At 39.8% G+C, this 25,387-nt stretch overlaps 1 protein-coding gene across 5 annotated transcripts in view; it reads left to right on the plus strand.

Moving 5' to 3' along the window:
- DOCK3 (dedicator of cytokinesis 3) overlaps positions 1-25,387 on the plus strand; it is a 595,846-nt gene that overhangs the window by 465,762 nt on the left and 104,697 nt on the right. For all 5 annotated transcript variants that reach the window (XM_042929498.1, XM_042929501.1, XM_042929500.1 and 2 more), the window contains 3 exons: positions 1,275-1,379; positions 12,900-12,988; positions 18,355-18,480. In XM_042929498.1, coding sequence (XP_042785432.1) covers positions 1,275-1,379; positions 12,900-12,988; positions 18,355-18,480 — 320 coding nt within the window. The remainder of the gene's footprint in view (positions 1-1,274; positions 1,380-12,899; positions 12,989-18,354; positions 18,481-25,387) is intronic.

Here is a 25,387-nt window from a genome sequence, read left to right on the forward strand (position 1 = left end):
GTTGAACCTGGAGCCTAGGACACAAAAGGAGAAGAGTGCTAATAAGCTAAAGCCAACACTGGGGTGAAGTCAGGGTGCCGTAAATGATGCATGTGACCAAATACATGATGCTTCTGAATGTGCAGTGACCAATTCAAATTCACAATGAGACAGTTTAAATAAACATGTTTAGGTCAACCTTAATGAAATACAAAAAACAACTAGAATATTAAATCTATTATGTTATATTTTAAATGATATTTTATATTAAATGTGTAGTACCCATTACATAATAACATGTTATATAAAATTGAGAAGTATTGCTTTTTCCCCACTCTCACGTGGTATAAGAAAATTTTATTCAAATTCTTCATATGCAACCATGCCATCAGGTTTTTATCAACATTAGAGCCACTTTCTATGTCATTTGACATGGTTTTCCAAGGCACATTCTTTCACTTCAATCAGGTTGGTTCTGATTTATCACTCTTTGAATCCTTGATGATGCTTTCACCAAAAGTTCATCTTGAGACTCAATTACATTTTTGCTGAACACTTGGACACTTTATGTTTCTGTGTCTTCATTTGTCCTGTAGGCCCTTGTATGTGACCTTAATGATACTGCTATTTACTATGCTGCTTTTAAGGTGAGTTTTACAATAACGTCCAGGTCTTCAATTTGGAAGTCATACCCAAGAATTATTACTAAATCTGTGTAATTTTGCTATTTAAAAAAAAATGTTTTAACCGATTGTGTCAGATAAGCTTTATGAGCATCTAAAACTTGCATTGATTGAGATAATTTCAAGTTAATGTCACTTACCCTAAACAGTGCTCTGACATTTGAAATAAAGGGATTCAGAGAATGCCCCATAACATGAAAGGATTTGTGAGGATGGAAATGTAAGGTGGCAACCTCTTCTCTTTTGTGATGACTGGAAGGGACCCTCTCCTTGTATTTGAGATAGACACAGACATTTCCTCTGAACACTGCCTTTGGTGTCTTTGTTTCATAGCCACCTTATCCACGAAACTGCCTCAAGTTAAGAGTACTTGTTTAGGAGCCATTCTTAAATAGACACCCATTTGTAGATGGGTAAAGGGCCATTGGGCCATCCTTATTTTGGTACAGGCCAAAAAAAAAAAAAAAGCTCAAGTCTTTATGTATAACAACATTAAATGAAAATACTGCTTCTCACTTGCAAGTCACTTAAAGCAGTAGCTCATATTTCTCCCTCTCCTAACTCAGTTCTTCCCAATTTTCTGTGAATCATCTCCTTCCCAATTTTCCACAGATCATCATCTACCCAGGACTGTTACCTGCTGTGTCTGTTGTCAGTGTATGAGCATCTATACCAAATGTCTGCTCAGGCCATACAAAGAAGACCTAAATCCAGAAGGTCTGTGCCTATGGAACTGCTCTGTTTTGACTTGCAGTGCCTACTATCTCTAGCCTCAGAGTCCAGTGGATTTGTTTGTGTGTTAGTGCTGCTGCAAAACAGAACTCATTAAATATAAGTGAGAGTAAAGAAAGTCAGCTCAGGATTACTCACTCCTGTTCATGTAGAGGTGAGAAAGCTCATGACTCTAACATATACCTAAGTGTTGGCGCATTGAGGTCCCAAGTATTTTCTGCCACAGGCTTGAAAAACACACATGCATTCTCCCTTCCTTTTCTGTTCTCCAGCGAGTGTGACATTGAAAGAATGATGGCTTTAAGAGTAGACCAACAGAGAACTTCCTTCATATAACAACTTTGGTAGCTGATTTAAAAGTAGCCAGATGGGGGCGCATAGGTGATTCAGTCAGTTGAGCATCTGACTTCAGCTCAGATCATGATCTCACGGGTTCATGAGTTTGAGCCCCGAATTGGGCTCTGTGCTGACAGCTCAAAGCCTGGAGCCTGCTTCAGATTCTGTGTCTCCCTCTGCCTCTGCCCCTTCCCTGCTCATGCTCTGTCTCTCTGTCTCTCATAAATAAATAAATATTTTAAAAAATAAAATAAAATAATAAAAGTAGCTAGTGGTATGTATGATCCCATTATGATTTTTTTTAAGATAATACTTTCATCTATTAGAAGGTTGGATAGAAGAGAGGATTGGTAGATAGAAGCTGTTAGATATACAGAAATCATCCTAATTCCCTGAATTTCAGTTTCCTCATCTACAAAATTGAAAAAAAAAAAAAAAAAGAATAAGGTAATATAAGAGACAAAAAAATCCATATGAACTAGTGAATCAAACAGGAAAAACTAGTATATAAATGAGAGGGAATAAGGTATAACCAAGAAATGGGCATGCAGCCTGTCATCTAAAAAGGAGTTTCCTTGGGGCGCCTGGGAGGCTCAGTTGGTTAAACTGCCGACTCCAGCTCAGGTCATGATCTCGCTGTCCGTGAGTTCTAGCCCCGCGTCGGGCTCTGTGCTGACAGCTCAGAGCCTGGAGCCTGTTTCAGATTCTGTGTCTCCCTCTCTCTGACCCTCCCCCGTTCATGCTCTGTCTCTCTCTGTCTCAAAAATAAATAAATGTTAAAAAAAATTTTTTTTTAATAAATAAATAAATAAATAAAAAGGAGTTTCTTTTATTATTTTTGCTAATGACTCTTGGTTATTGGCAAGTTCCACTTTTACATCTAAACTATAAATCCTATATAATTCCATGCATGATATCTTCATTACTCTATGGAGTCACATAAAATTCAACCTATTTTCAGTAGAAATGCCAGCATACATTTGCTTCATGCTCTGTACTCTTTCAGAGCCCTTCTAGATAATATAATCACACTGAAACTTCATACCAACCCTGTGCACTGAGTGGGGCTTCACTATCTTACAGAGGAAGAGATGGTCAACACCACAGTTGAGTAAGTGACTCAGCGAATTAATGGCATTTCTTCAAAAACAAGAAATGGTAGTGATCATATTTTTTAAATAATTTTTTTAATGTTTATTTATGAGACAGAGCATGAGCAGGGGAGCGACAGAGAGAGGGAGACACAGAATCCGAAGCAGGCTCCAGGCTTTGAGCTGTCAGCACAGAGCCTGATGTGGGAGTTGAACTCATGAACCGTGAGATCATGACCTGAGCCAAAGTTGGATACTTAATCAACTGAGCCACCCAGGCACCCCTGAAGTGATTATATTTTGATTTAAAAATTAATCTTTCATTTAACATATAATAATTCAAAAAAAAGCAACAATAACAAAAAATTCTAGGCATAGAAGGCATATCATAACCTTTACTTGACATGTTATTTTTTATTTTTTAAAATTTACATCCAAATTAGTTAGCATATAGTGAAACAATGATTTCAGGAGTAGATTCCTTAATACCCCTTACCCATTTAGCCCATCCCCCCTGCCAAAACCCCTCCAGTAACCCTCAGTTTGTTCTCCATATTTATGAGTCTCTTTTGTTTTGGCCCCCTCCCTGTTTTCATATTATTTTTGTTTCCCTTCCCTTATGTTCATCTGTTTTGTCTCTTAAAGTCCTCATATGAGTGAAGTCATATGATTTTTGTCTTTCTCTGACTAATTTCACTTAGCATAATACCCTCCAGTTCCATCCACGTAGTTGCAAATGGCAAGATTTCATTCTTTTTGATTGCTGAGTAATACCCCGTTGTATATATATACCACATCTTCTTTATCCATTCATCCATTGATGGACATTTGGGCTCTTTCCATACCTTGGCTATTGTTGATAGTGCTGCTATAAACATGGGGGTGCATGTGTCCCTTCAAAACAGCACTCATGTATCCCATGGATAAATGCCTAGTAGTGCAATTGCTGGGTCGTCGGGTAGTTCTATTTTTAGTTTTTTGAGGAACCTCCATACTGTTTTCCAGAGTGGCTGCACCAGCTTGCATTCCCACCAACATTGCAAAAGAGATCCTCTTTCTCCACATCCTCGCCAACTTCTGTTGTTGCCTGAGTTGTTAATGTTAGCCATTCTGACAGGTGTCAGGTAGTATCTCATTGTGGTTTTGATTTGTATTTCCCTGATGATGAGTGATGTTGAGCATTTTTTCATGTGTCGGTTGGCCATCTGGATGTCTTCTCTGAAGAAGTGTTTATTCATGTCTTGTGCACATTTCTTCACTGGATTATGTGTTTTTTGGGTGTTGAGTTTGATAACTTCTTTGTAGATTTTGGATACTAACCCTTTATCTGATATGTCCTTTGCAAATGTCTTTTCCCATTCTGTTGGTTGCCTTTTAGTTTTGCTGATTGTTTCCTTTGCTGTGCAGAAGCTTTTTGTTTTGATGAGGTCCCAGTACTTCATTTTTGCTTGTTTGTTTCCCTTGCCTCTGGAGACGTGTTGAGTAAGAAATTGCTGCAGGCAAGATCAAAGAGGTTTTTGCCTGCTTTCTCCTCGAGGATTTTGACGGCTTCCTGTCTTACATTGAGGTCTTTCATCCATTTTGAGTTTATTTTTGTGTATGGCGTAAGAAAGTGGGCCAGGTTCATTCTTCTGCATCTCGCTGTCCAGTGTTCCCAGCACCACCTGCTGAAGAGACTGTCTTTATTCCATTGGATAGTCTTTCCTGCTTTGTCAAAGATGAGTTGGCCATACATTTGTGGGTCCATTTCTGGGTTCTCTATTCTGTTCCATTGATCTGAGTGTCTGTTCTTGTGCCAGTTCCATACTGTCTTGATGATTACAGCTTTGTAGTATAGCTTGAAGTCTGGGATTGTGATGCCTCCTGCTTTGGTTTTCTTTTTCAAGATTGCTTTGGCTATTTGGGGTCTTTTCTGGTTCCATACAAATTTTAGGATTGTTTGTTCTAGCTCTGTGAAGAATGCTGGTGTTATTTTGTTAGGGATCGTGTTGAATATGTAGATTGCTTTGGGTAGTATCGACATTTTAACAATATTTGTTCTTCCTATCCAGGAGCATGGAATCTTTTTCCATTTCTTTGTGTCGTCTTCAATTTCTTTCATCAGCTTTCTAAAGTTTTCAGTGTATAGATTTTTCACCTCTTTGGTTAGATTTATTCCTAGGTATTTTATGGTTTTTTGTGCAACTGTAAATGGGATCGATTCCTTGATTTCTCTTTCTGTCGCTTCATTGTTGGTGTATAGGAATGCAACCGATTTCTGTGCATTGATTTTATATCCTGCAACTTTGCTGAATTCATGAATCAGTTCTAGCAGTTTTTTGGTGGAATCTTTTGGGTTTTCCATATAGAGTATCATGTCAACTGCGAAGAGTGAAAGTTTAACCTGCTCATGGCCAATTTGGATGCCTTTTATTTCTTTGTGTTGTCTTATTATAGAGGCTAAGACTTCCAATACTATGTTGAATAACAGTGGTGAGAGTGGACATCTCTGTCTCAGTCCTGACCTTAGGGGGAAAGCTCTCAGTTTTTCCCCATTGAGGATGATATTAGAGTTGGGTTGTTCATATATGGCTTTTATGATCTCGAGGTATGATCCTTCTATCCCTGCTTTCTTTAGGGTTTTTATCAAGAAAGGATGCTGTATTTTACTTGACATGTTATTTTTAAGTGTCAATTCTTTATGGCCAATATGTAGTTTTTATTGCTGTGGCTTGGGTTATCATATTTCTTATTAACTAGTAATAATAAAGGCACAAATTAGGTTAAAAACTGCATTAATATTTGTGTGAAATTTTGAACATGTCTAACCAGAAGTAAACCCTAATAGAAATAAATGCAAAATATATCATCCATCACAAAGATACATGTAAAAACATAGATCATACAGTACAAAAACTGCTATAAAAGAGCATTTAAAAAATCAGAAAGCCTAGAGGAAAGGACAGAAGTCCCATTCATATCAATTATAATAATAAAAATAATTGAGCTGAAAGAAAATCCTATTAGGTAAAAATTTCCAAAGTAAAGTTAAAAACACAGAATCTATATATATGATATTCATGAGATTCACAAAAAAGAGACACAAGAAGTGTAAAAATAAAGCATCTAAGTATAAGAAATACAAACAAATGTCACAATATTGATGATAAATTGTAAGGTGAAAGGTATGAAATGGGTGTGCTATGTCAGGAGTGTCAGGATTGGTAGAAAAAGAACATACACACACACACTATAAAAGTAAATTCAGTTTCATATTTCATCCTCCAAGAATACATGATCTCACTGGAAACAAAGTGGTCTCTCAGGGCAGTCACAGACACAGCACGTGACAGCACCACTTACTCTCTCAGCCCCAGAATCCTCAGCAGAACCAGCCCCAGATTACATGGTCTCTGCAAAGTAGAAGGTTATTACTCTGCTAGTCATTAGATTCAGGGTTCATAGTCCCATTCTGGAGAAATTTGCCCAACAGTCTATATATCTCAGTTTAAAGGAAGTTGACCAAATTCGGCCTTCTTAACTGGTGGAGAAAGGAGAGCCAGCACCCAGGTGTCCTTACCAACATCTCCACCCCCAGTTTGCCAGAATTCCAGAAAGCCCTTTTCTCCCTCCACAGGAATAGAGATTTACTTATACTGATATGTGTTGGAATTTATAGTGAAGATCTAATTGTTGTGACCTTAATGCATATAATAAATATTGACTCAAAATTATTATAGTCAGTTTATTACAAATACAAAGAGAAGATAAAAGTACAATAAAAGCAAGAGAATTTAATATGCATCTTGACATACAGGAAGACAAAAATAAATAAGGATGGAAATAAATATTTAAATCAGGTAAATAAATCTGACTTAGAGAATCTGAATAAGATTGATGTGACAGAAAATAATAGTCAGCATCTTTGAACACTCATCATGGGCCATTGTTACTCCTCTTTTATAGATAAGAAAACAGGGCATAGAGCCATGAGGCATGTGCTTGAGCAGCCTGGTAAGAGACCATGCTCTTAACCTCTTACTCTCCTACTTCCAGATAAGGTGAGCATAATTTGTCATCTAAATCAGGACATTCTGATAATCAAAAGGAGTGCTGTTGATGCCAGTACAGCAGGTGTAAATGGAGTATCCCAGCTCATCAAGCCATATGGTCCTCCCAGCTCTAAACAAATCTTTTATCCAACGAACAGAATACATCTTTTCCAGTGCCTGTGGAACATTTACAAAAATTATTCATAGAAAAAATTTCCATAAATTCAATAAGGCACAAGCCACACTCTCTGATCACAGTGCAATTAGCATATAATGCATCATATTAGTTATCCAAAAGGGAAAAGCCATATAATCACCCTGATAATCAAAAAAGATATTTGACGAAGGTCAATCTTCATTCCCAATTATTTAATAATTTCAGCTTATTAAAGTCAGAATAAAATGTTGTTTGTTGCAGTTTGAGGAAGTTAGTGGATATCAGTAATTTGGTTCTGAGAGCAAAATGTTAAGCAGCTATAAATAGAAATGGATATATGATGTAGAATAGAATCAAAATTTATAGTGTGTATATGTACATCTCTATATGTGTGTATGTAAATAGTATAAATAAACATGTCACTTGTATTAGCAAGAAAACTTAAATTTGAGATCATAGTTTATTTAGATCTATGAGCCACACGGACTTTTATATTTGTTTCCCATGGCTACTATAACAGATTACCACAAGGGTGGTGATGTATAACATAGAAATTTATTCTCACAATCTGGAGGCCACAAATCTGAAATCAAGATGCCAGCAGGACCACACTCCTTCTGGAGGCTCTAGGGGAAAATCTGTTCTTTGCATCTTCTGGGGGCTGTCAGCCTGCCTTGTCTTAGGGCTTCATCACTCTAATTCTGCTTCTGTGGTCACATTGCCTCCTCCTCTTCTGTCTGTAATTTCTTCTCATCTCTTAAATCTTCCCCTGCCTTTCTCTAAGGACATTTGTCATTGAGGTTGGACTCACCCAGATCATCCAGGATTATCTACTGATCTCAAGAACCTTAATTTAATTACATCTGCGAAGACCCTTTTTCCAAATAAGGTAACATTCACAGGTCCCAGGGATTAGGATATGGATATACTTTTTAGGTGCCACCATTCAACCCACTACAACTTGTGATTAATGTGAACCCTGAATTAGAAAGACTATTAGAGTCATCATCAATTTGGAGCCTCTGTGGAGGCACAGAGGGATTGTGTGTTTTCTGCAAACAGGTTGGTCCCAAAAGAGGGGAGAGGCAGAACTGAGATGTTCATGCCCAGGTCCTTCTCCTAAAAGCACTGGCCAAAGAAGTCACTCCTTCTCCCAGGAAAGTGACTACAAGGGGCCAAAAAGTGTTACTCGTGGAAGAAGCCCTTCTATCACCTGGAAAGAGAAGTTGAATTAAGTATTCCTATTAAAGAGAGAGAGAGAGAGAGAGAGAGAGAGAGAGAGAGTGTGTGCACGCATGCTAATTGTCTTTTTTTTAAGTCTGTGTTAAAATAAACATATATAAGTTGTAAAATAAGAAATAGTTTAAATTTCTCATAAATAAAAATGTAATTTCTCATGGCCTATGAGTGCACATCCAGAATATATCAAATTGGTTTATTTGTATCAGCTTGGTCTTGGAGATTCTGTTCAATTGGGCCATTTTTATAGAAATATGTGCTGTTTTTCTTCGTTCTTCTGGATACTTCTCTCTTTTTTTGCACTATAAGTAAGGACAACATAAAACAGTGGTCAGCATCAGTAGTGTTCTTAAATCTGTAGGTTGTTGCCTCTTTTCCAGCTTTTTAGGACTTTCAACCAAATAAAGGCCAAAATAAAGCAGGTCACACCCAATGGGAGAGAATTTTAATATAGAGTATTTGCACTAAATTAAGTTTTAAACCATAGGCAAGACTAAATAGTTGTAGTAGAGACAAAATGGGAATGCTGACTGACATCAGGGACACAAGTATCCTGAAGCCTGGTATAGGAGTAAGGCTTTCAGGGTTACAGTACTCTGTAGCCTCTTTTTCTCTACACCAGCTTTGGGGACCAGCTGTTTAGACCTATGTTTAGACTCCAGCTCATTTCACTCTTCTCAGTAAAATGAACATGGTAATACCAATCTTATAGGATTATGAGAATTAAGTGAAATAAAATATGGGAATATACTCTAACCACTACTTCCCTATAGTAGGCCCCCTTCTAAAAATGCAAACTTAAAGGTCTTACAAATAGCCCTTTAAAATTTCTTAAACATTTTTTTGTGTTGCCCCCCTTGGGGAAAGATGAGAAGAAAGTTGGGTGAATAGCCATCATAAACACGGAAATTTAGAAGTTAAAGAGGTGGTGGGAATGCAAGCTGGTGCAGACACTCTGGAAAACGGTATGGAGGTTCCTCAAAAAACTAAAAATAGAACTACCCTATGACCCAGCAATTGCACTACTAGGCATTTATCCACGGGATACAGGTGTGCTGTTTTGAAGGGATACATGCACCCCCATGTTTATAGCAGCACTATCAACAATAGCCAAAGTATGGAAAGAGCCCAAATGTCCATAGATGGATGAATGGATAAAGAAGATGTGGTATATACATACAATGGAGTATTACTCGCCAATCAAAAAGAATGAAATCTTGCCATTTGCAACTACATGGATGGAACTGGAGGGTATTATGCTAAGTGAAATTAGTCAGTCAGAGAAAGACAAAAATCATATGACTTCACTCATATGAGGACTTTAAGAGACAAAACAGATGAACATAAGGGAAGGGAAACAAAAATAATATAAAAACAGGGAGGGGGACAAAACAGAAGAGACTCTCAAATATGGAGAACAAACTGAGGGTTACTGAAGGAGATGTGGGAGGGCTACAATGGGCTCCCCATTGTAGAGGGATGGGCTAAATCGGTAAGGGGCACTAAGGAATCTACTCCTGAAATCATTGTTGCACTATATGCTAACTAATTTGGATGTTAACTTTAAAAAATAAAAAAAAAAAAACAAGTTAAGGAGGTGGTAGGGAAGAGGCAAATGCTACTGTGTGCTCTGGTGCATGAGTGAATGAGAAGAGTATTCTGAACTCTGTTGAACAGAGCCTGCACACCTGCTCCGGTAATTCTGGTGCTCTGGATACTTGGGAATCGCATGTAGAAAACCAAAAACCTCTCGCCTCTCTGTCCTATCCCTTGAGTAAAATCCCTGGACATGTAGTAGTTGAAGTACTATGCTGGTTATCTCCTCTGTGAGGAGAGCAGACTGCTACAGAGGCATTACAGACCTCTTTTCAATCATAATCCCTCATGTGTCTCATAATTGAGGACAAACTACCAACATCAATAATCATGCTCTAAATATTAATTTGATTGGGTATAACATGATGCTTCTATAATCACAACTCATTTGATTACTTAATAAATGTTTATATTTATAATTTTTCCTTACAAAATACCCTAGTGATTGGTTAAAATATGCTGATGACACCACATCCACTTAGTTTTAGATGATTTAAGTAACCCCTTGGCATTTAGGAAAGGGAGACATTTGAAAGATCAGTTAGGAGGTGATTACACTGGTCCAGAAGAGAGATGATAATGGTTAAACCAAGACCATGAAGAGGAGAGGTCAATAAGGTAATACACATTGTCAATGTGAAAGTGGTTGACAAAGCAGTATCTCCACTGTACTGCCAAAAACCATTAATATTTTATTGGAGAAATGCTGAAGTTACACCATCTATCAGAGGGAGGGAGTTAATTTTCAAGACTCTTCTTTTGCAGTGAGAGGGGGAGTATGTTATTTATGACAAACTGTAGTCAGATTTCTGTTAAAGAAAGTAACTACTGATCTTGTAAACCTAGAAAGTGACAAAAAAAAGCTGACAGCAAGACAAGTCTTTGAATCCTCACCAGCTGGGCACTCTGATGTACTGACTGGTTGGAAGAGATGAGACAGTGAGCATGTCAGACAGGAAGGGCTGGATGTACTGCTGCCAGCACCTCTCACTTTTGATTTCCAACCGAGTTGCTAAATCACAAGTGCTCATCTTAAAGAACGGTCTCCCTCTTCCTTTGTTTGGAAGGAATTCTGTAAGTAGAAAATTACCCTCACAGCTCTGGACTATGAGAACCTCATCTCTGATAATTCTTTGCAACATCTCTGAGTAACTGAGGCTTATTTATGCTGACTCAGGAGTCCAAAGAGTAATAAAATTAAACTAATGACTAATTTCCTTTATCTCTGCATGACTTCTATACAAACCCTTTTACTTAGTTGTGTTTCACGTTGCGTGTACTTCACGCTCCTGGACTTTTTCTGTTGTTAAGTCTTTACACTATTTTTTTGTTCCTTACTCTTTGATATCTTTTTTATTATTTGAGTGTAGCTGACACACAACATTACATTAATTTCAGGTGTACAGCATAATTATTCATTTTCTCTATACATTATGCTATGCTCACCACAAAACAAAAACAAAAACAGAAATCCCATACCAAATCCAACAATTACACTACTATTTACCCAAAGAAAACAAAAGCACTAATTCAAAAAGATATATGCACCCCTGTGTTTATTGCAGTATTATTTACAATAGCCAAAATGTGGAAGCAACCCAGGTGTGTCCATCAATAGATGAATAAATAAGATATGGTATACACACACACACACACACAAATGGAATATTGTGCAGCTTAAAAAAAAAAAAAAGATGAGATCTTGCCATTTGTGACAACATGGATGGACCTAGAGGGCATTGTGTTAGGTAAAATAAGTCAGACTGAAAGTCAAATACCATATGATTTCACATGCTAAAACTCTCACTGGGGTTTCCTATTTAAGTGGCCATGCTGGACTGCACACTTCTGAGTAAGCATGGAAAAATCCTGTAAGTTTTCCTTTGTGCATGGGTCTTACATTTTGGAAGGTCATACCTTCCTATTCAACAGGGAAAGGGGATGCCAAGGCTATAGAGACTCCTGTTGTCACATGGAATTTTCAAGAGATGACCATAATCTCATTTCAGTTGTTTCATTGAGGTGTCTGCATTAGGATGAGGAATCCCTGGTGTCTGTCTGTAAACTACACCAAGTACTTGTGTGGTTGTAGCTGTTTTGGAATTGCCCTTTAGAGAAATTAACAGAGGTGCAGTGTTGTTCCTCTATTCTCTCTTTTGTCCCAATCTTGAAACCCCTAGGAAAGGACTTTATATGTTTAGACATTTCAACATTTTCTGCTAAGCCTTCCTTCCTCTTGATTATAGAGGATTTCACAGTGGACCAAACTCACTATTCTCCTAAACTTTTCTTCCTCTCTTGGCCTGGCTGAAACAGCAACAAGCAAATATCCACACTGCTCTGAGCTTAATAGGATTTTCCTCTGGAGCCAGTATAAAGACTATTGAATGATGATACAAAGTCAGCGCAAGGCATGGCAGTGGTAATTGTCTAGAGGAACTGTTATTTCCCCTCTCAGGAACTTGCCTCTGGAACCTACTGTGTGTGTGTGTGTGTGTGTGTGTGTGTGTGTGTGTGTGTGTGTGTGTGTGGTGTGTAAGAGACTAGAAGAGAAAACTTAGGGGCACCTGGGTTGCACAGTCAGTTAAGCGTCCGACTTCAGCTCAGGTTGTGATCTCACGGTTCGTGCATTCAAGCCCTGCGTCAGGCTCTGTGCTAACAGCTCAGAGCCTGGAGCCTGCTTCAGATCCTCTGTATCCTTCTCTCTCTTCCATCTCCCACTCATTCATATTCATTCTCTCTCTTTCTCTCTCTCTCTCTCTCTCTCCCTCTCTCTCAAAAAAAAAAAAAGAAAAGCTTGTGATGTAGGAGATTGCTACTTTAGAGAATAGGATATTTTGCCAATTAAAAATATTTGTTGACATTCATTTTAGAGTTTCCACCCTTTACCCAAGTGTGAATCTTCCATGAGCCTTAACAGAAAACATGCCTTGTCTAATTTAGTAAAACAGGAAAGTGAGTTTGAAGTTTGCCTTCAAAGTTGGTGTTTCAGTTGGAACATCAGACCAGATGTTTAAAAGCCTTGAGAGCCATAACACCTGTCCTTCTGTTGCAGGTGCAACAACGAGAGTGAGTGGTCCCAGATCCACGAGAATATCATCCGCAAGTCCAGCGCCAAGTATTCTGCTCCCAGTGCCAGCCATGGTAACATAGTTCTCTGGCTAGAAAACTTTGTGTTGCATTTACTGTTCCTGATCATACAGACCTATAGATCATACATTGAATTTGTGTGGATCAGCCGCCATATGTAAAGTTCAATTCCCCACAGACATTTATTCTCCTGCCCAGTCATTTTCTACTATTTCTTTTTGTGGTAATTTGAGACCTTCCCTAATTACTTTCAACCAAAATACATTTTCTGTTCTTTCTATAATGGATTCCATGTGCTTTGATAGGTAACTTAAGTTCTAATTTAAATCAAAAGCAAACAAAAAGGTTTCAGAGTTTGTGACATTGTGAAGTCTGTGTTTTCCTGAATAAAGAATACACACCCCAGCCAAAAATAAAAGACAAATATTAATAATCACTTTTTCTATTCCTGTTCAGTGTTAGCATCACAAAGAAAGTCTGATACTAATGAGAATCAGTGTTTGGTCTGCCAATATCATTCAGGAACTGAAATAGACAATCTTTATTTCACAGCAGCTTTTATCTCCGTTCAATTTCTTTTCCTTTCCCCTCCTTTTCTTTTAAAACTGTTTAATTTCTGTCTAAATCTTGGTGCAATTCCACACATTAGAAAGATTGTGTTTTCTAAATTGAACATTAATTGCTTGATTAAATTAGAAGCACTATTTAAAAGCCTCTGAGCTTTTATATACCCTTGAAGATAGCTATCAAGTTTACATAGAACCATGCTTATTCCGACAGTTTTACCTATCAGTTATTTCATAATATCTTTTACATAACCTTATTTGTTTTTTAACTTTCATAGCCTCATTATAAATACAAGTGGGCCTTACATGACATTCTAAAGCCACTGCAAAGCATGGAAGTTTCCAAAGTTGTTAAGAAGGACTTAATTTTTTTCTTTATCAGGATCAGCACATATTCAACTAGGATGGCCCTCAGAACAACTCCACACCAGAGGCTGCAAAGTTTGAGACCCTCAGATGGGAGTATTTGATTTCTCTAAAACTTTGTAGCACAGGGAGCCTCAGGGTCTCTCTCACAATTTTTAAGTGACTGGTTTTTTTCTATGTATGTGCCTGGATGCCAGGGAACTCCAAGCAGTGCTTGAAAGGGAAGGGAGTCCATATTTCTCACCTAAAACTAGGCTAAAGCAGGAGGCAAATAAAATCTTGCTTTTAAAATATAAAAAAGTTACTGGTTCAGTGGCTGGGTGGCTCAGTAGGTTGAATGTCCTACTCTTGATTTCAGCTCAGGTCATGATCCCAGGGTCATGGGATCATGCCCCACATCAGGCTCTACTTAGCATGGAGCCAGCTTAAAATTCTCTCTCCCTCTGCCCCTCTTCCCTGATCACAGTTTTTAATTATAAAAGAAAAAAAAAGTTACTGGTAATTTGGAAAACTCCCATTCATGTCCATGTTTGTGGTGTACTTTGCTTTATTTACTGTACTTGATTTGTAAACAGTTACCTTTGGATACAAGTTCTTGAGACATGATATGATTAAAACATGAGAACATTTTGGGGAACCTGGGTGGCTCAGTCAGTTAAGTGTCTGACTTAGGCTCAGGTCATGATCCCCCAGTTCATGGGTTCAAGCCCTGCATTGGGTTCTCTGCTGACAGCTCAGAGCCTGGAGCCTACTTCAGATCTGTGTGCCTCTCTCTCTGCCCCTCCCCACTTCTCTCTCTCTCTCTCTCTCTCTCTCTCAAATAAACATTAAAAACTTTTTTTTAAAAAAACATGGAGAACATTTTAGAAGAAAGATGGTAGTAATAATACACTTTTTAAAACAGCTGAAAGAGGGGTGCCTGGGTGGCTCAGTGGGTTAAGCGGCTGACTTCAGCTCAGGTCATGATCTCGCGGTCCGTGAGTTCGAGCCCCGTGTCGGGCTCTGTGCTGACAGCTCAGAGCCTGGAGCCTGTTTCAGATTCTGTGTCTCCCTCTCTCTGACCCTCCCCCGTTCATGCTCTGTCTCTCTCTGTCTCAAAAATAAATAAACGTTAAAAAATTTTTTTAAAAAAAATAAATAAAAATTAAAAAAAAAACAGCTGAAAGAGTAGTTTCCCCCATTACCTCACCAGATTAAGATGCTGAATTGTGTCTCATTCCCTAGAGTGAGCAGGGATGGTGCCATCTTCAGTGTCTGTGGTTTTTGTCTGGAACTCACAAACACTGGCCATTCAAACAGTGTTAAGAAGGCACCCCAGACTTCAGATAGCCTTAGTTAGGGTGTCCCAGTTAGAGGTCTCCATGTACTTGTGGAAAATCCAGGAGGAGAAATAGGCTGCTTCTCTTTGAAGTGTGTGTCTGATGGCTTCTAGGCAAGGCTTGACTTGGAAGCTGTTGAGATCTTGGAAATTACCTGTTTCAACTCCTTCATTAAATAAATGAGGAAACTGAAGCTCAATGAAGTGACTTCATGGCTAAAGCAGGGAGCCCTGGTTTCCATACTCCAGGCCACTGGCTTTCCACTCTGTTGCCAAGCTTCTCAGTCTGGGTTTTCTACTACAGGATTGTAGGGTCTTCATGTCAAAAAATTTCATAGACTACTCAAGGAATAGTTCAGGTCTTTATTAGCCTCCTTAATTAAAGACATGTCATTATAAAAAATTAACTTTGCTATAAACTGTCACCCATCTTTGTTAAACATTGTGGACAGCTAATTGCCTTGGCAGTTCTGTTTCAGAACTCAGTAGTGCTCTCCCTTCGAGTTAAATCATACAAAATTCAGAAGGAATTACTATATTAGTTTTAGGTGCTGAGACTAAAACTATCATTCATCACTAACTCCCTTAGATTGGCCTCTTAGATATGTAGCCACAGAACTAACTTTTAGTAATTCCAGTAGCATGAAGATCATTAAAAACAAGTGAAAACAAAACAGTTGAGAAATTAATTTTCTATGTATTTTTTAATGACTTATACAGCTTTCTTTATGTTTCTTGGGCTGGGATTAATTTACATTATTAATCCTCACTCATCTGTTCACAGAGATGGGGGTTGAGAGGGACAAGGGCCGGGTTGCTGACCTTCCAGTATTCCACACAAATGTGGGATATTTTTATGGGACAGTCTTAATCTGAGATGAAATTTAGTAAGAAAACAGTTTTCTTGTGTCAGAGATCATTTTAACAGAGAAATTGTAATAGAATTAGTTACTTTCAAGTTCGTTGGCTTGAGAGCCAGGTGATTGGTAGGTAGATGAGCAAGTGTTGCTAAAGGACTGGTTGCATATTGGGTAGGCGAGTGGGTCACTTTTCTGAGTTATTTACAGAGGCTCTTTTGTCCTGAGGACCATGCTTAGCATTATTTGGCATGTGCCTCAATCACTCAGGGCTTCAGAACCAGGAAGAGGACTCACATATTCCAGGATCCCAATTTCTACAAAAGCAGATGAAGTTTTATAGCCTCCATTGGTGACTTCTTTCATCCTTCATGTGCCTTTTCATGTGTTCTCTTGCATAAACTGAAGCCCTTTTCCTCTTGCTTGTCACACTTCAGAGCAGCTATTCAGAATTCCTTTTGGATAGCTCAAAAGCTAGATGTACCTCTCCCAGTGTCTTCAGTCTGCATCCTCACAAGTTGCACTTTGCATCTCTAGGCCAATTTGGTTGCTCAGAAAATGAGATAAAAGGTAGGAAAGGTAGTCAGTGGGCACTTGAATGAATAATCCTTGCCAGTGCCAAATGAGAAGGATGAACCCATTGATTTTCTTTTCCTTTGCCCTCTATCATCTCAGATTCTGGGAATTGTCTGATCCTTAGCTATCTGCTCCAGTTTAGGCTGTCTCCTAGGATGGTGGACCCCTGTTCGCCCAGAGGATAATATCTGATAGCCATGTAAAGATACCACAGATAAATGTGCTGGGGCTGTGGGGGAGGGGTTGTGAGTACCTCACAAGCTTCTCTCTTCTGAAGAGTTTATTGTGATCTGGATTCTGACCTCCAGCCTGTCAGGCTCATAAGTTATTTGTAGTTGAGTCCACCAAGTAATTAGGCTATAAAAAAAATAGGGTGTTCCAAACCTAAACACTAACCAGACTAACAACTGGAATACCATATATCTGCTTTCCAGAGCACTGTGATCTCATTGTTAATGATACCTGGGACATCATATGTGCAATCTCAGGGTTCTTGGGGTACATGAATTTGGCCAAAGCAATAAGATCATCTTGAGGTTCTTTCTGAGTTGCAGTGGAACCCTGATGACCCCCCAGCCCAGCTATGAGAGTACATGTTCCTTGTTACTAGGATACTTTGATCTGACAGATAGAGTGCCTGTGACTGTTCTGTGTGACATCTCTCTTTCTCCACTTCTCCATTCCCTCTCTCCTCTCCATTTCCAAACCACTCTTACCCTACAACTCTTGTCACTGTCTCCATTCTAGCCACTACGTTTCTGGTTATCCTAACTATCATAATTCCCAGGTTTTTAGATTGATGAGTTTGCTCCCTGCTGACACATAGATCAGCATCTTCATCATCCTATTAGCAGCTAATCTCATTCACAGAGTCTCAGAATCACTTCCTAACTCTATCTGGGCTTGACCTCCCAGCCTTCTAGCCAGTGGCTACAGTAGTAACCCTTGGGGGCAGGGGAGAGGATGGTTTCCAGGAGATTCTTACTTTGTGCAAAACTCCTAGGGTACATACAAGTAATGAAGTGGAAGCCAGCTCACCTGGGGACACATTACAGGTTCTCCCATGTTCTGAACAAAGCTTTTGGGATCATCTGGAAGATCTGAAGCTTATAGTCTGAAGCAAAGCTCAGTTAGCCCCACAAAACATCCCTTCTTTTCCTTGAAGTGCAGTGGTTCCCTGAAGGGAACGTGATGTCTGCTCTGCTGCTGTCTTTACAAGCCGTTGCAAGGTTGAACCAGCAAGTTGCTTCCCACATTTTAACATACTCCTAGCATAAAACAGCACCTCTTAGCTCATTCATTTTCAGCTGGGGGGACATTCTGGCACAGGGTCTTCTTTGTTTCTAGTCTGCCATTGTTTCTGTAGATTTTTCTGGGTTCCTAAATGTATGGTTTATGTAGTTCAACCCTCCCATTCAGTGAGTGTTTGCTAGGGTCCAGCCAGGCCCTGGGCTAGATGCTGAGGAACAGAGAAAAAGGCAACTCAGTCTCCCTTACCTCGGTCTGTATATAATAAACTAGTTCTCTGGGTTGTTGAGGTTATCTTTTCTTAAATAGCTTTCTAGAATGTTTCTTCAGAATAGTATATACTTTCTACATCAAAATTTTTCTCAAGAAAAATGCTAAACTTTGCATATTTTCCTCCTGAAAAAAAATGTGACTCTTTATGTCATTTCTAGTACTACAAAACAGGGTGGAAATGTGGTTCTGAGTAAGAAAATGCTTATGTTTTTGCAGGTCTTATCATCTCTCTGCAGCTTCTCCGTGGAGATATGGAACAGATTAGGAGGGAAAACCCCATGATATTTAATAGGGGATTGGCAATTACAAGAAAATTGGGATTTCCTGATGTCATCATGCCAGGTAGGCTGCACTTCTTGGGACTGGGTTGGGAGAAGGGATAGAAGGATGGAGTCCAGTGCTTCTCTCATCAGCAGATGGTAAACTGTGCTGTGGAGGAGCCATGCAGCCATTAAAAGCCTCTGTATCCCAAGCCAGGTTGCTGACTACAATCTGGAGTCAGTGGCTCCTTGTTGACATTTTTTCCAGAAGCCTCCACATCATATTCACCAACGTGACATCTGCAACATGACAACCCAGAAGATGGGCTTTGTTGTCTCCTATAGAGACTGGGTGGTAGGAACTGACATGGAACTCTTCTTAGGGGGATGCCTTTTACTTTTTTCTCTTCCATTACATTTCCTAGAAAATTGGCTCACAAGAACTTCCTCTTTAAGGGGAAAAATATACCAAAATATGTGCCTGTAGTATTGATGAATCCAATTCATGTAGGAAAACCAGATGTATTTTAATGTATCAGAAAACAAATGGGGCAAATGGTGTAAGTTAGGCACTAGGAATCGTACTACCTAGACAGTTTCTCAGGAATTGGCTCACTGTTCCCATCTAATGCCCAATGGAGAGCTAGTGCAGAAGGTGGAAATGCATCAACCCTCACGTGTGGTTCTAGCAGTTCAATCCCAGGTTCACATTTCCTAGTCAGGCAGATACAGGCAAAGCATCCAAAGTGGATCAAAACAGGCCATCAGAGCCACAAGGGCCTTAGGGTGTGAGGGAAGGACGGGAGTGACTCATATAGAGGGCAGGTGGTCTGATAAGCAGAGAAGATGTGAACAAAGACAGGGGAATCTGAACAGGCAAATAGCTGGTTTTCTGAATGGATTACAGGAGTAATGGACCTACCCTTTCCATTGAGTTTTAATGATCTGGTAAAAGCTTATTTGCTTCTGTTTGAAAGAGCCAGGGCAGGCCAGACTGAACTGATTGTCACCACTCTAAATATCACCTATTTGGACTTCTTCATGGTGTTCTAAATCCGCTTGTTGGAAATATTTGTCAACACAAACCCAAAGCAGAGTATGGTCTGAGCACAGAGAAGGCCCATGTGATAGATTCCAGCTGCCTTACAACTTCCCACACTATGCCTGGACTTGTTTTCTGTTATCTGCTTCCCCCACTCGTAGACACTGTGAATGCAGAACAAGCTGCTGTGAACAGCCCTCATCTCCTGCTCTGCACACAGAAGGATCTGTGTGGGATCCTAGGCCACTCGATCAATTCCATGTTTATCTTTAAATGCTTGGGAGACTTCATGCTTATGAAGGGCCCACATCTGACTGTTGGAGAACGATGTCCTTCACAGTGTCCTGACACCATTCCACAGCCCTGGTTATCAGGACAAGAAGAGCCCAGGCATAGTCCTGGGTTCTTGACAAAATGTCATAGAAGAAAGAATAAATGGTTACCAAAATTGATCTGGTGATTTTTTTTAAGTTAGATATCCAGGCTCATGAAGTGGAGTCATATATTCTAAGAGATATATTTAAAGTCCTTCCTTTCTTTTAAGAACTTAAGATTTGTACATTTGGACATTTCCTTCCTCTTAGCCTTCACAGTCAGAGAATTAAAACCAAGTGAAGTGAACAGAGACTAAAAAGAAACAAAATTTAGTGAAAAAATTCTTAAGCAAAGTTTGATTTTAAGAATTAGGTTGTCCAACCCTCATCTATGGAAAGAAATCTTTTTGTAGAGCACCCTGCATCTCTTTGCATCATCAACACACATGTTTGTAAAGGACCTGGGTATGCTAGACATGTCTTGGGAAATCAGCTGCATCAGGCATTGGTGAAGGAAGCTGAGGTTAAGGGGTTTTCCCTCCCCTAGGCAGCTAAGGGACCATCATAGGATTTGTCTCCACAGGGCTCAGACACTGGGCCATCCTGGGAGGTCCAGGCCAGGCCTGTGAGTATGCTGCTTCCTGGGTTGTCTGCCTTTGAGCACTAAGTGCCAAAACTGAAAGTAAGGATTGGTTCACAGGCAGGAAGCAGTCCTTTGTGCATAATCTGGCTCCCTCTCTACCCTTCTTCCCTGTGAGGAAAGATTTTTTTTTGCAGATGGGCACTCCCAGGGTTGTGAGCTAACAACTGACTGACAGACCTCTTAATGCACTCCACGATCTCATCAGAGTGGATTTGCCATTCTCAGGCCTGGTGACAGCACTGGCCTGCAGGTTCTGCTGGAGCAACAGTAAAAGTGGTACAGGAATGTTTTACATGCAGTTGCCCTATCTTGGGAAACCATGTAGCCAGAACTCCCTTGGCTTCCTGGCCACCTGTCCACCTGCAGCTGATCCATCTGTCACCTGTAGGAGTATTGTACCTGGGCTGCAGCAGTCCCTCCATCCTTACAGTGCTGGTGTGACCAAGTTACAAGAAGTTGCAACTTCTTGGCACATGGACATATATATGAGAAATGAACAAGGCAATGAATTATGTAACTGTGAGCATTCTAACACTTAAGTCTGAGAGATTGGAGTAAATGGAAAAATTATAATTACTCATAAACTATGATTCTTATTTTAAAACAGCATTTGATAGAAATTGCCAGGCACTCATTTGGAGAGGTCTTTTTTGTCAGGATGACCCAGATAGGGCTCAAAGCATATTGACAGAGCTTAGAGCTCTGAGTTACAGAGTTCAACCAGGCTCTAGCCACACCAGTATCCAACATACAATTTTGAAAAAGGTCCCTCTGATGATCTCCCATTGCTTTCCAAGGGTGTGTACATACACATCACGTGACTACTGTGAACAGGAGATGTGCTACTCTGTGCCACAGCTGAAGTCCTGACTATACAGCTATCCAGCTCTGCTCATGACCCGTGGTAGCGAGCTAGAGGCAAGAGTGCTATTGCTGGTGGTCCCAGAAAAGACACACTCCAACCAAGGAGATGACATTCTAGACTATAGAAGAACAAATAGATATGGAAATTTAAGCCTAATTTTGAAACTAAGCATTCACAGCCTTTACTGGTTGGTCACCATATTCCTGAGGGCACGTCCTCCTTCTGTCCAAACTCCTTTAGTTCAGTTCAAAAGCTAATAACTTCTTTCCTAGGTTTTTTTTTTTTTTTTCAAGATGAGCAGGAAAGACCAGAGTAGGACAGGTGTTCCAGGTGAACAAGTTAGAGTTAACGTTGTTCCAGTGAAGTAACCAAAATAAAACTTTAAAGAGAACTGCTGGCCAAAAGACTATAAACTGAAAGGAACGATTTAAAATTTTTTGCTCAAGAAGAGGCTGTGCCCTCCTGCAGACCATCCCCAAGCTAGAAGAGCTGGGCCACCACCTCCTAAATCCCTCTGGAGTGCTTAGCTTTCCTGGAAAGCCTATTCCCTGGAGTCAGTAGTACAGAGTTCTGTCACATGGCTCTGTGGGAATTACATTTTAACTTGTTTTCTAAGTCTTGAATTTTTTTAATTTTATTTTTTATTTTTTAAAATTTACATCCAAATTAGTTAGCATATAGTGCAACAATGATTTCAGGAGTAGATTCCTTAGTGCCCCTTACCCACTTAGCCCATCCGCCCTCCCACAATCCCTCCAGTAACCCTCAGTTTGTTCTCCATATTTATGAGTCTCTTCTGTTTTGTCCCTCTCCCTGTTTGTATATTTGTTTCCCTTCGCTTATGTTCATCTGTTTTGTCTCTTAAAGTCCTCATATGAGTGAAGTCATATGATTTTTGTCTTTCTCTGACTAATTTCACTTAGCATAATACCCTCCAGTTCCATTCACATAGTTGCAAATGGCAAGATTTCATTCTTTTTGATTGCCGAGTAATACTCCATTGTATACATATACCACTAGCCAGTTTGATCAAAAAGAAAAAGGACCCAAATAAATAAGAATGAAAGAAGAGAGATCACAACCAACACAGCAGAAATAAAAACAATAAGAGAATATTATGAGCAATTATATGCCAATAAAATGGGCAGTAGGGAAGAAATGGACAAATTCCTAGAAACAAATACACTACCAAAACTGAAACAGGAAGAAATAGAAAATTTGAACAGACCCATAACTAGTAAGAAAATCAAATTAATAATCAAAAATGTCCCAAAAAACAAGAGTCCAGGGCCAGATGGCTTTCCAGGGGAATTCTACCAAACATTTAAGGAAGAGTTAACACCTATTCTCTTGAAGCTCTTCCAAAAAATAGAAATGGAAGGAAAACTTCCAAACTCTTTCTATGAAGCCAGCATTACCCTGATTCCAAAACCAGACAGAGACCCCACTAAAAAGGAGAACTATAGACCAATTTCCCTGAAGAACATGGATGCAAAAATCCTCAACAAGATATTAGCCAACCAGATACAACAATACACTAAAAAAATTATTCACCACGACCAAGTGGGATTTATACCTGGGATGCAGGGCTGTTTCAATATCCACAAAACAATTAACGTGATCCATCACATCAATAAAAGAAAGGACAAGAACCATATGATCCTCTCAATAGATGCAGAGTTTTTTAAGTGGTCTTCTTTCTTGGTAGAAGAAACCTGCTTTTGAGTTAGTGTGCTCTGGCTCAGGGCCAGGTTTTTCCCAAATCAGTGGTTCTCCAGTGTTAGTATGTATCCGAGTCACCTGCAGGGCTTGCAGACACAGAATGTTGGGCCCACCCCCCATGAGTTTCTAATGCAGTAGGATTGGCGTGGGACCCAACAATTTACATTCCTTATAAGCTCTGAGACGATGGTAATATTGCTTGGTTGGGACCCCTTTTGAGAACCATGTCCTAGAGAGGACTCTGCCTTAGGGAGGCTTTGTCCCTCCCTAAGTCAGACCTGGCACAAGTACTGCTCTCTGGGTTTGCTCTGAACTTGCCCATTAGAAGGCAACTCTGCAGGCATGACATCCTTCTAGGGGACCCTCTGATTCTTGCCCTTGTGCTCAGAAATACACTCTGTCCTTTGCTTTGACTCTTGATAAAAAGTGCATGCTTCATCGCCGACCTGCAAGTGATGTTTTTTTTTCTCTTTTCCTGTTTGTCTTAATTGTTCTTGTCTCTCTCTGTGCTGTCCCCTCATTGTCACCCCTTTCTTTCTGGTGCAGAGATGAAGATAGTTGGGTGTAAGTTCCTGCTTTTGTGTGTCCTGTCTGCTTTTGCCTGCTTTGTTTCCATCTTCATTTGTTTCATGGAATGTTGGAATACTGGGGTGGGGTATCATGTACATTATTAATCCTTCATCAGCCTCACCCTTTGGGGTAACTGACAAAAAAAGAAGATACTAGCCCAATCTAGAAGACTGTGTATTACTTTAGGTGTTCATTAAGATCTGAAGTAACTAAGAACATAGTGGAATGTTTAGAAAACGTTAAGAAGCCCTAGGTGTATAGCTACGGGGAAAGTTTGTATGAGACACATCAGCTACTTCCATTGAAAGGAAAATGAGTAGTGCTTATCCCAGGCTATACAGAATCAGAAAGGTAGAAAGCTTCTCTTTTCAGCTCTGTTGGACACATCTCACACAAAAGACAAAGGCATGACTTTTGAAAGAAAGCTCTCCTCAGGAAGAGTGATGAAAGTATTTACCACAAGTAGTAGTGGTCAGTCTGACTGTCAAATGAGGCTTTGGCAATATCTAAGGGATGATTTAGGAATGATCACATCTGGTCTGACAACAGGTTGGAAGATCATTACATCCTTGACCCAAGAAAGGAATAACCATATATAAATGATGTCAGACCATGCCCATTCTTGTCTTCCTGTTAGAGCAGGGAACATCACTGACCTTGTAACAGTTGAAACCAGTAGAAGTGTGACACTGAAGACGTGGTTTGAAAATAAAATACTCATGAGTATATTTCTCTTACCCCAGTTCCTTTCCCCAGCAGCAGCTGTTGTTAACCATTTTCTTCTTAATTTTTTTTTAACATTTATTTATTTTTGAGACAGAGAGAGACAGAGCATGAACGGGGGAGGGTCAGAGAGAGGGAGACACAGAATTTGAAATAGGCTCCAGGCTCTGAGCTGTCAGCACAGAGTCCGACGTGGGGCTTGAACTCACGGACCGTGAGATCATGACCTGAGCTGAAGTCGGCCGCTTAACCGACTGAGCCACCCAGGCGCCCCAACCATTTTCTTCTGTAAACATCCAGAGATAGGCTATGCACAAACCATATTTCATTTTTGTTTTTTTCTTTTTGTGCAAATGGTAGAACACTATGCCCATTGTCCTGAGCTAAGAATTATTGGAATTTATTCCGTGTGAAGCATGTGGGACCACCTCTATTTTCTCATTGTTTTTAATGGGTGCATATGGTTCTACTTTCTGGGTGAATGACAATTTGTATAGCCCTTTATTGTGTGTATTTAGATTATTTCCAGTCTTGTGTTACTACAGTCATTCAAAATAAATATCCCTGTATTTAAAAAAAGAAAGAAGGTAAAGAACCTGTCTTTTCTAGATACTCTGAGAATTCCCATAAGAGTCTTTTTTGGCAGGGGGAGAGGTCTCTTCTTTAAAATAATGGGTACCTGGGTGGCTCAGTCGGTTGGGCAACAGACTTCCGCTCAGGTCATGATCTACCAGTTCATGAGTCGAGCCCCACATCGGGCTCTGTACTGACAGCTCAGAGCCTGGAGCCTGCTTCGGATTCTGTATCTCCCTCTCTCTCTGCCCCTCCCTGACTCATGCGCGCGCTCTCTCTCTCTCTCTCTGTCTCTCTCTGTCTCTCAGAAATAAATATTAAAAAAAAAAAATAAGGGACACCTGGGTGGCTCAGTTGGGCGTCCGACTTCGGCTAGGGTCATGATCTCACAGTTTGTGGGTTTGAGCCCCACATCAGGCTCTGTGCTGACAGCTTGGAGCCTGGAGCCTGCTTTGGATTCTGTGTCTCCCTCTCCCTCTGCCCCTCCCCCACTCATGCTCTGTCTCTGTCTCTGTCAAAATCATCATAAACAAACAT

This window comes from Panthera leo, chromosome A2, assembly GCF_018350215.1.
Source record: "Panthera leo isolate Ple1 chromosome A2, P.leo_Ple1_pat1.1, whole genome shotgun sequence".
NCBI classification, from domain to species: domain Eukaryota; kingdom Metazoa; phylum Chordata; class Mammalia; order Carnivora; family Felidae; genus Panthera; species Panthera leo.